The sequence below is a fragment of the Pyrus communis genome, chromosome 6 (assembly GCF_963583255.1).
Source record: "Pyrus communis chromosome 6, drPyrComm1.1, whole genome shotgun sequence".
Taxonomy (NCBI): Eukaryota; Viridiplantae; Streptophyta; class Magnoliopsida; order Rosales; family Rosaceae; genus Pyrus; species Pyrus communis.
Window position 1 is genome coordinate 27,733,798 of NC_084808.1, and position 15,307 is coordinate 27,749,104.

General features: G+C 34.2%; 1 protein-coding gene across 2 annotated transcripts; it reads left to right on the forward strand.

Moving 5' to 3' along the window:
- The first annotated feature begins 2,231 nt into the window (after positions 1–2,231).
- On the forward strand, positions 2,232–6,519 carry LOC137737331 (cysteine--tRNA ligase 2, cytoplasmic-like). 2 transcript variants are annotated; one of them, XM_068476776.1, is made up of 9 exons: positions 2,232–2,551; positions 2,952–3,015; positions 3,846–4,007; positions 4,116–4,286; positions 4,372–4,653; positions 4,750–4,875; positions 5,386–5,619; positions 5,734–5,853; positions 5,941–6,519. In XM_068476776.1, exons 1-9 carry the CDS (start codon positions 2,382–2,384, stop codon positions 6,292–6,294), a joined length of 1,683 nt encoding a protein of 560 aa, XP_068332877.1. In that variant the 5' UTR covers positions 2,232–2,381; the 3' UTR covers positions 6,295–6,519. The 2 variants fall into 2 exon arrangements, with proteins under 2 accessions (XP_068332877.1, XP_068332878.1); XM_068476777.1 differs by lacking the exon at positions 2,232–2,551 and adding an exon at positions 2,685–2,700.
- Positions 6,520–15,307: the final 8,788 nt, after the last annotated feature.

The following is a 15,307-nucleotide window of genomic DNA, read 5'->3' on the forward strand; positions in this document are numbered from 1 at the left end:
TATTTGTTGATTTTTGAATGAATTGTTTTATTTATCGATTCAATTTGTTAAGTTTTCCACATTAATATTTTTCACATTGTGGATATAGGTTTGAAATTATTCCATTTTTTCATGACATGGGTGGCAATTTGTATTTTTGGGGCAGAAGAACGTTGTTTTTAATAAGTTTTTGAATTATTGATAATAAATCACGATTGTGTGACATTTGATATCATTTATTTCACATAAATGAGATTTTAAATTAAACTAATTTTCATATGTTCTAATCGATATAGTTACGCTTACGCTGTTCAGATAATTAGAATGGTAATCCGTAGTAGAAATCTAATAAATTAAGCTGGCAGAAAGTGAAGTAAATGGACCGCATAGTACTGTGTCTTTGCCTACAGGGAAGATAGCAGAACTTCAATGAAGCTTGGGCTGTTTAATAGAAGCATTCATACACGACAACTCCCTAAAAAACATACAAAAGGTATAAAAAATCTGCCATCATCATTAGTGCACATTCTCATAAGATCTTTGATTCATGCTACCAATGTTATCATAAGCAAGAAAAGAAAGCGCTTTTAGAAATCACTCTAAAAATCCCGTTGAGCGCTGTTTAGGCGTTAAGCTGCTAGCCACTGTTCTGATTAATTTTTAGACATTTAAAAATTAAGAAATGATGTCTAGACCTACCTAGGCTTCCATCTAGCATGCCTAGGTCAGGACTCTCACTTAGATGTTTTTTCCTCATGTTTTCAATATGTTCTAATATTTTATACTCTATTTGTCATTCTATTTTGCAATTTATAATATCCCAATACAATTATGTATTTTTTAGGGGAAGTTATATTTATTTATATGTTATATAATAAATTTTAATAAAATGCAATAAACCACCTTAGACCATCTCCAAAGAAGATGTCATGTAATCAAATTTGAAGGTAGAAGTAAGCTCCAACCAATATGTCAATTCTATGTAGATTGACATATGAGAAAATGTGATGTCAAATAATTTTTAATTATTTTATTGTTTGGGTCCCATTAATGCTCCAATTATAGATCTTAAAAAGTTTATTTAATTGATTTATTTTTAAAATTGGTCCTACAAAAATCATTTAAAACAAAAAAAACATATCGGTTGGAAAAAGAGGAAATCTTGACATTACCACGTCAGCCATTAAATTAACATTTGACATTTATCTTTTGACATCTCTATTAGAGATGCTCTGACCTTTGCCTAGGAGTCTAAGCGCTGGGTCTATACCCGCCACCCGATTAGTACCTAGTACCTTTTAGAACTTTGGTAGAAATACATCTCAAAACTTGTCTCCAGCAGTCTAAGTGGATCGACAAAATCAATGGAAATGTTGGTTGTAGAATCGTTGTTTTGTGAGTTGAGAGCTGAATAACTTTTATTGCAAATTACAATTCAAATTTTCGACGTCATTTGTGTCACGTTTACTGATTACCTCGGCAATGCACCTTTTTACCTTGTAAATATCATGGGCCTGGCCTTGTTCCTCGTGGGGTTTCAGTCGCATCATCTGGGCCTTTATCGTAATGAAAGGCGTATATCATTTCTTATGGACCTCACAAGTCCTAGTCATAAGCAAGAGATTTTCAGTTTTTATCAAAGTTTTTTTTTTACTTTGTGCATCTCAATATATTAGTATATTTTCATATCAATTAAGTTTGACATTTTATAAAATTTAAAATCTAACATTTAATGGAATTTAAATTAAAAAAATAACCTTTAATTAATTTTAGTACCTTAAAAAAGGCCAACTAAAAAAATGGAAAGTTTTCAAAATATTTTGATCGAAAAGTATAAAATTTTCAAATTAAGTTGTTTTTTCTCAAAATTCTAATTAGGAATGATTACTTTTTGGGATTATGAATGATTTGTTGTGACATAAATTTTAAAAATCTTTGGCAGATTTAATTTCCTTTTATGCTAATAATTCTATCCTATTAAAAATTTTATAACTTAAAAAATTTCCTTTTATGCTAATAATTCTATCCTATTAAAAATTTTATAACTTAAAAAATTTCCTTTTATGCTAATAATTCTATCCTATTAAAAAATTTATAACTTAAAATGCAAAGCATTACAAATTTCTGTCACTTTCTTTTATTTGCGGTATTGTCCCTTTGCATAACGGTATGAGTTTAAACTCTGTCGGTGACTAATCTAACATTTAATTTACTAACGTTATTGTTCCACTAAAAAAACAAAAAAAAAAAAAAAAAAAAAAGCAAAACCTTGTGATTTATGCACTGCGAATCGAATTGGAAAAAAAGGAACTTGAATTAGGGTTTAGGTTTTTTCTCAATTCGATTGCAGAAGTCTTTACAGAGAGCATTGAGCGGCCGGCAAAGGATTGAGAAATCCGAGAATGGCGGCCGGCAAGGAGTTTATGGTTTACAACTCGATGACCCGCCAGAAGGAGATCTTCAGGCCGATAGAACCCGGCAAGGTCAGCATCTACGTGTGTGGAATTACCGCCTATGATCTCAGCCATCTCGGCCACGCTCGCGCCGCCGTCAATTTCGATGTCCTCTTCAGGTTTGCACATTTAATCTCATTATTTGCATGTTTAATTTAATAATTATGCAATTAATTGTGCTTTTGATTAGTGTGGAATTTGATATGTTTGATTTCTGTTAGAAATTAAGTTGCTTTTTTTGTTTTATCAATTTCGATGTCCTCTTCAGGTTTGCACATTTAATCTCATTATTTGCATGTTTAATTTAATAATTATGCAATTAATTGTGCTTTTGATTAGTGTGGAATTTGATATGTTTGATTTCTGTTAGAAATTAAGTTGCTTTTTTTGTTTTATCAATTTGATAAAGCTAGTTGGTTGATCACTGTCAAACGCTGCCAAATCTGTTTAGCATAATACATGAGTGAAGATTAGTTTGTGGCAACTAATCATGCGTGACATTGAATTGGAATCCTACAGATACTTAAAGCATTTGGGTTACGAGGTTATGTATGTCCGGAATTTCACTGATGTTGATGACAAGGTGAGAATCTTGAACCGTATCATGAGATGATTTTGATTGCATTCCTTTGTTACCCTTCATTGGCGTGTGCTCTGCTTTGGTTCGTTTATAGTTATACTAATACCCTTAAAAATTCTTGCTGTAATGCTCATGTGGTGCATTTTCAGCCCCTCCACTTAATGTTTCCTTTAGGGCATTTCTAAGTAATTTAGGCTAAATCCCTTAGTACTTGGGAATCCGTCATCGAAACAAAACGTTAATGCTTCAGTTATCGTATACTTGTTATCGCATTATAGTTAAAACTTTTCGTTTGGCTTGTTTAGTGCTATAAATCTGCTTACCTTTTTTTGACTAAATTACTGGCCTGATATCGAGGTCTTTTTTCTTATGTACAGAATCAGTTATCTGGCAGCTGGCTAATGCTTTAACATTGTTTGGCATTTGAATATCTGAGACATATGGCTTTCCATGTTCTTGAAAGAATTTTGTGCATTTAGCGGTTATAGTTCTTACATCCTGTCTTTATCTGCACAATTATTTTAGAAGCATCTCTTTCTTTTTGCCGTGTGCCTGTTGTCATTTATTGTTCCGCGTGTGTAACACTCTTAACTCATCAACTCATGTGAATTCATTGTAAAAGGGTTTAGATTAAACACTGGAATCTGGAATAACAATTAGTTCTTTACTCCATGGTTTTTAAACTTCTATGAGTTTATCTCTATTTTTATACATATATTCTCTCGAACACATATAATTTTCTATTTTGAATCTTCTGACTCTTCTTGTTCCTTTTCATTTTCGTTGTGTATACTTGATGCCATGTGGAGATTGCTAATGTTTGGATGTTTCAGATAATAATGCGATCAAATGAGAATGGTGAAGATCCATTTAGTTTAAGCAGTCGTTTTTGCAAAGAATATCTCAAGGACATGGGTGATCTCCAGTGCCTTCTTCCCACCCATCAGCCATATGTTTCTGAGCACATAGAACATATCAAGGATTTGATAACACAGGTTTTCTGCTTGCTCTAATGCTTATATATTGTGCTTTTGTGATGGTTTCTTGTTTGTTTTGTTTTTATAGGCCTGCAGTTTCTCTCTATTGATTGTTATATCATGCAGATTATTAACAAAGAATATGCATATCTGGTTGGCGGGGATGTATTCTTTGCTGTTGATAAATTTCCAAATTATGGCCAGTTATCTGGACAAAAATTGGAACACAATCGGGCTGGTGAACGAGTTGCTGTTGATTCAAGGAAGCGTAATCCTGCAGACTTTGCATTGTGGAAGGTCTGAAGTCCTCAACCATTTACCTCTTTTTTGCAGTTTTTTGTTTGTATTTTTAAATTAATGAAACTTCAAAAGAAATCTGCAGTCTGCAAAGCCTGGTGAGCCAAGTTGGGAAAGCCCTTGGGGACCTGGTAGACCTGGATGGCACATTGAATGCAGTGCAATGAGTGCACATTATCTGACATTCAAGTTTGATATTCATGGCGGCGGCATTGACTTGATTTTTCCACATCATGAGAATGAGGTTGCCCAGAGCTGTGCTGCATGCCAAGAGAGCAGTGTGAGTTACTGGATGCATAATGGACATGTTACCAATAACAACGAGAAAATGTCAAAATCCCTCAACAACTTTTTCACTATTAGGGAGGTAAATTGTGCTAACTTTTCCTTTTAATGCTTCTTCGAGCTTCTATATATTTTCAGTTTATACTACCATTTAATATATAATTTCATTCTCTATTAGATTACTGAAAAGTACCATCCACTGGCTTTGAGACACTTCTTGATAAGCGCTCACTATAGGTCTCCCCTCAACTACACAATCTCCCAGCTGGAAAGTTCATCAGATGCTATTTATTACGTATATCAGGTATGTGGCTTGTATCCAAATAATTTTCATTTGGAAGTTTGTCTGTCAGTCCTCAGCTATTCAATGGTTATGCATGCACCTGCTTAGTTCCTAAGTGTTCTAAGACCTTTCCTTTTGCGGAATATTGTTCTCCGTTGATATCTTTTACTGTATCCTGATATGTAATTTTAGTGGACATTGCTCTAAACTTTCTGTTGGCAATTTTTCCTGGTTGGGTTAAATAGTTGTTATTGTCTTCTTCAATTACCCCTGCAAATTTTCTGTTTGTCCAATGTCTTCTGGAATGATGGCTGTTGGCATTAAATATTAATCTTTGTGATGTAGCTGGTTCCAGAAAATTCTGGACTTTTGGTTAATATAGTGAAATACAAATAAAATACTGATAAAGATTGAACAGAATTGTATAGAGAAGTTAATAAGACAAGTCGAACATGCATTTTGGATCACAGCACAAATGGATTTTATGTTTCTGTATCTAGCATCTAATGGCTTGATGTTTTTGATTGTTAGACCTTGCAAGATTGTGAAGATGCTTTAGCTCCACTTCGAGAAGAGGGTCTGAAGGAAGGTGCAGATCAAAATGGCAAAATAGTTAAAATTACTCTGACTGCCCAAGAATGCATCAGTAAGCTAAAGAATGAGTTTGAGTCCAAAATGTGCGATGACTTAAACACTGCCCAGATATTGACTGGTGCTTTCCAAGATGCGTTGAAGTTTATAAACAGTTCTTTGAATGGACTCAAGGTAAACATATAGATTCAGTTCCACCATGCCTGACTTTTTTTTCGTGCTCTCTCCCACCTTTAAATGTGTGTATGGCTGTGTTGTGATAACAGAAAGTATTTTTACTTTTTATAGAAGAAGCAGCAAAAGCAAAAACAGTTATCAATGGTCCAGTCACTAATCGATGTAAAGAAAGCAGTAACTGATGATGTTCTGGACGTTTTGGGTTTAAAATCGCCCCATACATACTCGGAGGTTATATGTCCTCTTGTTTTTTTTTTCCCTTAAATTTTAAATCATGGATTGAAGTTATCAACTACACAGGGATACTGTGTTGTACAGGTTTTGCAGCAATTGAAAGTGAAAGCATTGGAGAGAGCAGGGATGGTGGAAAACGATGTACTGAAGAAGATTAAAGAGAGAAAACGAGCAAGGGAAAACAAAGATTTTGCAATGAGTGATCAGATCAGAGCTGATTTGACTAGAAAAGGCATTGCACTCATGGACGTGGGCAAGGAGACAATTTGGAGACCTTGTGTACGAGAGGAGCCCATCAAGGAAGAGGAAAAACAGCTGCCGACTGAAGAGGAACAAAAGGTATTGCCGGTTGAACAAAAGGAAGAGCAAAAGCAGCTGTCAAGTGAAGAAGAACACAAGGCAATACCGGTCGAAGGGGAACTGCCTGCGTCGACATGAATGCTGTACAACCTTAGACCTGTTAGCAACTTAGCGTGAGTGATGATTGGCAGGATTTTATATCTTTTGAGGTCGAGAAATCGCTTATTAGTTTTGATTCATACATGATTAGTCTTGTAATACTTTGGGGATCAGATGGGCCAAGTCCCTCTGGAGTCTTGAAGTTTTTGTTCTGTAACCTATTTTATTTCCTTTTTGATATATATTTTTTGGGTCGTACTGTCCTCGAAATTTTCGTTGTGCAACGGATTGTTTGGAAATGCTTTTAAAATGATTGAAACTGATTTTAGCGAAAAGGTTTTTGCATTCTAATAGCACTTAAAAGTTCTTCCTGCAAGCACATAACTAATGTTTTTTCAGGATTCATTTGTATTTTCACTAAGGATTAGTGCCAAAAAATATTTTCACTAGAAGTGTTTTCAATTATTTTAAAAGCACTTGCAAACGAGCTTCTAGACTAGATCTACACGATTGATTATGTGAAGCCTTTTTTTTTAAGGAAAATTAATGAAAATGGTTTGAAAACTTTGAGTTTTAACTGAAAGAACAAAATAAAGGGTAAAGTGAATAGTATCATGATTGATTTTTCAATGTAAAAATATGATTTTTCATTAAAGTAAACAGTACCGAGAGCTTTTCGTTAAAGTTCTTTTCTTTTTGTGGTTGACGATTGGTCTAAACGCTTGACAAAAAGAAACTACAACAAGGCCCTAGAGCTCCAAGCAGCGTCTACCACAAGAAGATGCCGACAAGATACATGAGCTTTGATTAAAGCAAACTGGACCAAGGAAACATGATAAACTCAGAAAGGGATCATCTTCGGATCTCTTCCTCTTAATCCACCAAATCAGGGAATCTATATTGGTAAAAATTGATCTAACGGCTGAAGTTATTATAACTTTTAAAGTGGACCCCTGTTTGTAGCCGTTGGATCAATTTTCAACGATATAGATTTTCTGATTTGATGGATTAGGAGGAAGGGATCCGGAGAGGATCCCTTTCCCATGTTAGTCGATTCATCAGCCACAAAATTCATCTCTTGATAAACGGATAGGGAATTAGTATTAGCACTTCAAAAATCTCATTTGACACTCTAAAATTTCTATAATTAGATATAAAAATACACTTCTGAGAAGTGTAGAATGTGATTTTTGAAATACTAATAACAATTTCCAATAGCTAAATACATTAATACTAATTTACTAGATCTAGGGTTAGAGCCTGGTCTTCTGGGCTTTTGAACTTTAGTAGATCCACGAATGGCATAAAGTCAAGTGCATTGGGTCCTCAACGTAATTTTACTCCTAGAGAGTACGTAGGCTTTAGATGAATGGTGGAAGTTGTCAACTTTGACACGTGTGTATCTTGGGCTTGGTCCAAGATTGGAGTTTGGTTGTCATGTCTTTGAGAGCCCTCCTTGGTGTGGGCCCGTTGATCCAAAACACCCACCATGAGAAACAAAACACTTGCCCGGAGAAGTCTTCAATAATCTTAACTACAAGATAGCCCAATTTTATATCTATTAGACTGGCAAGTAATCAAAAATTGTATTTTTTAAATTCAATCATGACTATTTATTTTCCTCACTACTGAGTAGTCTAGACTATTAAAAAACAAAGAACACTTTGAATTAGGTTTCATGATGCATAATACAATTCATATATACCAATATTTTTAGTATCGAAGTTAGAATACAAAAGTGAAGGAGAAGAATCCAAGTTAATTTTAAAACTGAGTTTGAAGACACACATACCTGATGTTAATTAAGTTAATCTAATCACAGGCTTCAAATCTTTTGTACCCCTAATCACAAGAGTATAGATTATAATTTACAAGTTAAACATTAATATCGTCGAAAGCACAAAAAGAAGCTTTACAAAGTGCGATTCGAGAAGGCACCAGTTCCTACTTCTTTCCTCGCAGTCGCAAGGTAGGATGCAAAAGCAATGCCCTTCCCCTTTTTGTGGGGACTTGAGTTCCCCTCATTGTTTCAAAAGCAGCAATTTCAATAGTGGAGATGCCGTCCTTGTTTCTAAAAGCCATGCATGCAGCTTCATGCATATTACAATTTACAGAGAGGCCTAGCTTGCCAGCTGTGATAGCAACACTGCAAGAAAAAGTTCACCATCAACTCTCGTATTGTGCTAGTACGACCAGTGGTGGCATTTCTTGGCTGAGTTATTTTCGGGCTGTCCTGCCCCACCAATTACTAATAGTATATCATGCTCATTCATGTTAAGCAATTTTCATAAGGACGTCAACTTTCATGTATTGAGTAATGACTGTGACGTTCCAGTTCTATATCACTATGTCATGCTTGTGAAGAAAGACTGATATTGTGTTCTTTGATTGGAATGCCACAGTGATGTTGTATCCAATCGCTATAATCTTTCTTTTTCACAAGAGAACGCTATATATATAGTGTGTTCCCATTCCCATACAACTTTTATTATGTGTATTAGGGTTTAGATTTTTTTCATATAATGAAATATTTACACTAAGTGGTGTGTGATTTAGGTTAATCCACATAATAACTCAACCATAATAATATGGTATCGAACTCACCATCTATGACTCTCACTTAAGACTTATGAATCATGAAGCGTAAAACTGCATAAAACTAATTACGTAGGTCCAAACCCAACAAGTTGTCTCCACATATATGCCTCATGATTACAGCTTTAATTTAAGGAGGTGCTTGTAGCCTAGCTTTCTATATGCTATTATTCCCATCAACATTGGTTGGTCTGACCAATAAACACTGTTTTTTTCTCCACCGGGTAAATGAATGTGACACTAAATTTTGAGTAGTTTAATGAAATAAGGTGAGCCTTGAACAAAATAAATAAATGAGCTTGGAACAACCTCAGCTTCAATCCCTTTGGAGTTTATAGCTGCTTATTCTTACAACACAATAGTAGTAGTTTATTTTTTTATTTATTTTTATTTTTTTAACATTGAAATACCAAACTAGTCCTAGTCAAGATTCTAAAAGACGCTAGACATTAATCGGGCGGCGGGCTGAGGCTTAGCTCCTAGGCGGGCGCCTAGATGGATTAGGCAGATTTAAGTAAATTTATTATATTTCGTGTAAATAGGTGTCCGTTTATACTTAAAATATATATAAAATATCATCATAAATTACAAAATAGAATGACATATATATTATGAAGTATTGGAACATAATGAAAAACATGGGGAAAAACACATATAATGTGTGTTCCTTTAAGTATTCAACAAGTCTTTATAATTTATTGAAAAAAAATAAAATACAAAATGAAACATATCTATTTTTTGTCTAAGTGAGTTGCAACCTAGTCGAATGCCTGGATGAGTTTGGGCTGGTTAGGCAGATATCTAGACAGTCTAAGCTGGCGTCTTAGCAGGTCTAGGTGCTATTTTTTAATTTTCAAATATCTAAATATTAATCAGAACGATGACTAACCGTTTAGCATTTAGGCTGAAATTTTTAAAACAATAATCCTAGTCGACAAGAATCAGCTTGGACTGTACATTGGGACACTCCTCTTGATTGATGGGACCCCAAAGTTGACAAGTATAACTTCCATATAAATTTAAGGTTGAAAAGTTTGGCTTAATTCACTATCATCATTTATTTATTCTTCAATTGGTTTGAATGCTAGCCACTATATATTTGTAAATTGTTTGACTTGAGGTCAAGTCTGCAGGCTAAGCTAAATATTCCGTCTCAAAAGTCTAAGATGGAATGAGTAATCCTGAAGAAAATTAACATGTTTTAAAAAGGCTATACGACATGAAAAACTCGATGTAAGTTGCAGGATATTAATTATTATGATTGCAACCAATAATTGCTTTAATACAAAGAAAAGTCAGTACCTGCTGAAATTCATTCTCTATGTAGTTCCTCATAGATTGTTTCAAGGGTTAGCGGGCTAGAGCTTATGGAAGATATTCGGTATGATTGTCTAAGTGCATAAATATTTATATTGATTGGAATCACATGAGATCATGTGAGACTAAAATATATAGAGATATTTTATTAGTGTTCAAGTGTCATGCAATTGACATAGTCCGAGAAATATCACTACACAAGTGAGATAATCCGAGCAACGTGTACACAGGTTTTTCTTGTGGGGGCCGGGTAGATTACTAGATGTGAAAACCCTAAGTACGGACCGGATAAACGTTGTGTCAATTTTGAAGTACTTTAAACATGGTTGTATTAAAGGTGGTTTGTGAAGCATGCACAGTAGTGCACATGCATGACTGTTAAAAGCAAACTCTGAAGGACTTTAAAGTTTGTACATTGGAAAACTGTTCGTCCTTTTTCATGTTCAGACTGAACCTCTTACCTCCATAAAAGGGCATGAAATGAAAGCTTAAGCTAATAAGCTAACATACGATATGGGAAAGGAATGAAGCACTTATGCTATTTTGTTCCTTTATGCGTTATCATGGGCGACCCATATTAACAAGATTTTTGCAAAACGAAGAGTCGGAGAAAATCGTTTATCGTACACAGTTTTATTTTTATTTGTAAAGAAACTATTGCTTTCTGCATTATAATCAACCTTTATTATTAGACCATCACAGAGATTGGTAGATATTATATGCTCCCTTAAATTTATATTACTGTTAGCTGCCGACAAGGAGAACATTTCAGCTGTATGGCGCCCTACAAAGCTCATATATATCACATCTGTGTACTATTGGATTGGATTTGGGAGTCTTGTAATTCATATGGTTCACACCTTATGTGTAACCTTATTGACACAGATGCATGAATATATCAAATCAAATCTGTTCTTTGGCACAGGACTGCGCTTGCTTATATATTAATCAAGGTCGGCACAACTTTCTCTAGCTAACTCTCTAGGATCTATGAGATCATGAGTCAGTGATCCCATATTAGTACTGTCCGAACAAAATTGGTTTGTACCCATTAAGCTTGTTTAATAAAAATTGGTTTGTCATCGGAATATCCGAACATGGACAAATATATTGAAATATTAGATTATTAATGAGAAAGTTTTATGAATCTCGAGAAAAAAATTTAATTGTAATGTATCATTTTACATGTTTTAATAAAGATTGGATAGTAGGATTATGATTTGTCTCAATTTTAGAGTATATTATACAAAGAATTTGCGTGTTGTAATTTAAGTAGAATAGTTACATCGTCTAACTGTGTACTAAGTATACCGAAAAATTATTTGATGATTAATTACTATGGATCAAATTAAACATGCATGCCTTTTTTGTCTGTACAAGAAAAGGTTTGGATAACCAATCACAAAACCACAGGCATGCATGCATATGTTAATTCTCTCAAGATATATTTAAATTAAACTATCAGAATTCCAACCGGTTTCATTAGCTACCAACTATTTCGATATTAATCAGTACTATATCTATATATCACAGTACCCTAATACGTAATATTATTAATTACAGTGAATAATTAGAGAACCTAACATGGGGGCAACTGACATATGTTACCAATTCAATTCCAAAACCGCCCACTTCATTTGTAAAATCCTATTAATTTAATGGAATCAGTGCTAGACCCACGCATAAATGATACTTGAGTGGTTCCTGTTTAAGGTCATTTTCCAACGGAAGCCATTATATATGTGTGCGTGTGTGTATAAATATGGTAGCATTTAGCGGTCACTGATGAGTTCATGACCTGTAGTTGAACTGTACTCGTACAAGAAAAAGACAGCTTAATTATCTTGTATTTTTCTCTCCTTAGATGCAACCAAGGCGCAATGTGTCTCATTGAGAACCCTACTTCCCTGGTCCCGGCCTTACGTTCGGGAAAGCTAATTAGCTTGCTTGATTTGTCACACTTAGAGGCGTGCATTATTTAACTATGCCACAACTTGATTGGATCATGGTGACTAGGAACTTATACCATACTTAATTAAATATAATCAATTGCTAATTAAGCTAAAATTGGGGCCCAATCCGGAGATTAATATATTGCTTAAGGCAAAGTCGCGGGAGTGAGTTTGATTTTCTTTGCTATATGCCTCACCAACTACTCTTTGGTTGATGTTTTCTTATCGTCAAAAAGCTCAAAAGAAGAATTAACTTTTTCAAGTGCATAAGTTTTTCAAATCTATGATTATAAGTACTTGATTCCACACCCTATCTTAGCTCCTTTCTTTACTCCTCAAATCATCAAAAATTTCATGCCAAAAACAAACAAACAATAAAAAGGAAAACCCTAAAAGCATCCAATCCAATTAAATCCATCTCTATACTCTAGTAATTTATATATAACTTAAATAATTCTCATGTTCCCTTGTAGAATTCTCTCTCTAGCTAGCTCCCACCCTACTATCAAAACACTACATGACTCATATTTTAAAATGAGTCACTTTTCATTTATGTAAATCACAGTTTAACGATATATGCAAACATAACTCAATGAAAATATGAAAACAAAATTTGTACTTATATCAAACTATAATTAACAAAAATATAAAAATGCCTTTTCCGTTTAAAGGAGGTCGGCAAAGCTTACTTCCTGGATGCCCATAGTTCATGTTATTGGGTGCAAAAGCACCGACGTTGTGTTAAGTTCTAGACTTGAATTTGCACCAAGAAAGGATACCATTTTTGGTAGTGCCACCTACCTTTTGACCGAGCAATGTAAGATTTGTGGGAAGAAACCCTATAAAAAACCAACGATGCATATATATTAGATGCTTGCTTGGAATACATTATCTTGTTTTCGTGCTAACACGTATGCTTTAGTTTGTTTTACCCGCAAGAGACTCTCCCAACTTGCTCAGTTTGTAAATTTAAATCAAACCACTTCTCTCTAGAACTCTATTTTTTATTATATTTCTTAATACAGCAGAAACACTCACTCTCACTCTATCTGTGCTGCTTTTTTCTGGTTGGATATCAGGAACCAATTAACCTCCATTAGACCTTAGCTGCTTCCTTGATTAATAAACTAATCGCTTAATAATTACAGGGAACATTGAAAGATTGTAGTGTTTGACTTAAACCCTAGTGTTATATCAGCTTATCCAATCAAACCACTGATTTTCTATCAGTTGTGGGAGATTGGTCTGCATGTGATTGGTCCCCGGCCCACACATCCATCAACACCACCTAGTCAAGAATAAGAGAGGTGAAAAGAAGGCACCAACTATCCATCAATGGGTTAGTTGGAGGTGTTTGAGACTAGAAACTCCTGAAATGATATATGGAATATTGGAATTAATAGCTTGAGTGAATTAAATTGTGTAGTCATTAAGTAAAATACTAAAAACTAAGACTATTTACTGAGTTAGCCAAACGCTGTGTTTGGCTGATGCAATTATCTACCTAATTTATCATGTCTTCAATGAATGATTAAGTATATAAATATAAAGTAATAAGGTTTAATGTTATTGGTGTCTTTTAATTGAAGTGTTGAACCATCGTTCGTTTATCTGTGCTAAAGAGAGGAGGGAGCGTATATAGAGGCTAAAGACATAGCTGATCAAGGAATATATATTGCTTTTTAACTAAAATAGTTACTGAGATTTGTATGACTCCTTACTTTGGTCTTGAGATTTGAAATCAACAGAAATAGTCCCTGAGTCTGTCAACCATCAATCATTTTGGTCCCTACATGAAAAATCTCTAAAAACACATGTAACGTCCTATAGCCAACTTTAGGATGCATTCTAAAATGCTTACACTCCAAGAAATTATAAACATCCACTAACTACTCATTCTTAATTGTCAGTAATTTTATTCACGGAGTTAGATGATTGGCCTAAAATGTACAAGGACAATGCTGCTACAATTTAGTCATGTGTTTGTTCCACAAGCAACTAATGAATTTTTGTTTAAAATGTGCGAATTAAGGTGAAGAGGTTGAGTTTTTAGATTGAATTTCTTGTTCGTCATGTCATTCATCATATGCAGAACGTTTGTATCCTGCAAGCCCATGATCTATAGCTAAGAAGAGAGAACGTTAGTATATCTGTGGCGGAACTTCTTTATACAAGTTTTGGCACATGTTTTTGTGGGGTCAATTTTGTAATGTATTTTAACAATCTGAACCGTCTATCTTTTAGAATAGCATTCATAGATCATCCTTATAAAAAATTAGACAAATCTAAAACCATTAAGACATTCATTTGTAAACTTGTAGAGAAGAAAACAAACAAATAATGTTCTAGAAAGAATCCTAAATCTTTAATCAAACGGTCATATGATTTTCAGATTTAGGTGATTTTTGGTATACATGCATGATCTTTGAGATAAGACTTAAAAGATAGACGGTACGAATTGTTGAAATATATTACGAAATGTGTCCCACAAAAAAACGTGTAAAAAAAAGTGGTGTCACGAATCCGTCATGTGTATGTGTGTGTGTGTGTGGGGGGGGGGGGGGGGGGATAAAATCTGAAGATAATTAGTGTCAAAATCTATTAATCAACCTTACTATACTTTAATCTCTACTGCTGACTACTACTTGAGTAGTCAACACCAAATGGTTGGCAATGACACGCTCATCTTTTACTTTACATATCAATTAATTAATTAATTAATTAAATTCAATAAATTAACAAAATAAACATTCTAAAGTAGCTATAGAATGTGAACAAATTTTCAACTTAATTTCTTGTTTCAAAAGTCAAGATTATTGCAGATATTGAGATTCTCAACAGGAATCCGATAAATTTCTAAAGTGAGCATTATCATTTGGATTTTGCGAAGAACTTCCACATTTATATGTACCTTCACATTCCTTTTCCATTTCCTTTATATCAAATACACATATGGTCGCCAAGCAACGTAAGACTCAAATTGGGTGTGCATTCAACTCTATGTAGAAGACTCAAGACGCAGAAAGTCTCGACGTCCCATGTTCATCATTCTAAATTGGAAGTGGGATTTTCGCTTTTTAAAAAAGAAATATCAGTAGACCAAGAACTAGACGGAACAAAATAATCTAAATGCAAACGTGAATTCTATTCTACCTACTCATCATAAACCCTAGTGACAAAAGAAGGAA

Coding starts and splice junctions, on each gene's coding strand:
- LOC137737331 (XM_068476776.1), top strand. CDS start 2,382: ATGGCGGCCGGCAAGGAGTTTATGGTTTACAACTCGATGACCCGCCAG. Junction 3,016..3,845: donor TCACTGATGTTGATGACAAG/GTGAGAATCTTG, acceptor TGGATGTTTCAG/ATAATAATGCGATCAAATGA. Junction 4,876..5,385: donor CTATTTATTACGTATATCAG/GTATGTGGCTTG, acceptor TTTGATTGTTAG/ACCTTGCAAGATTGTGAAGA.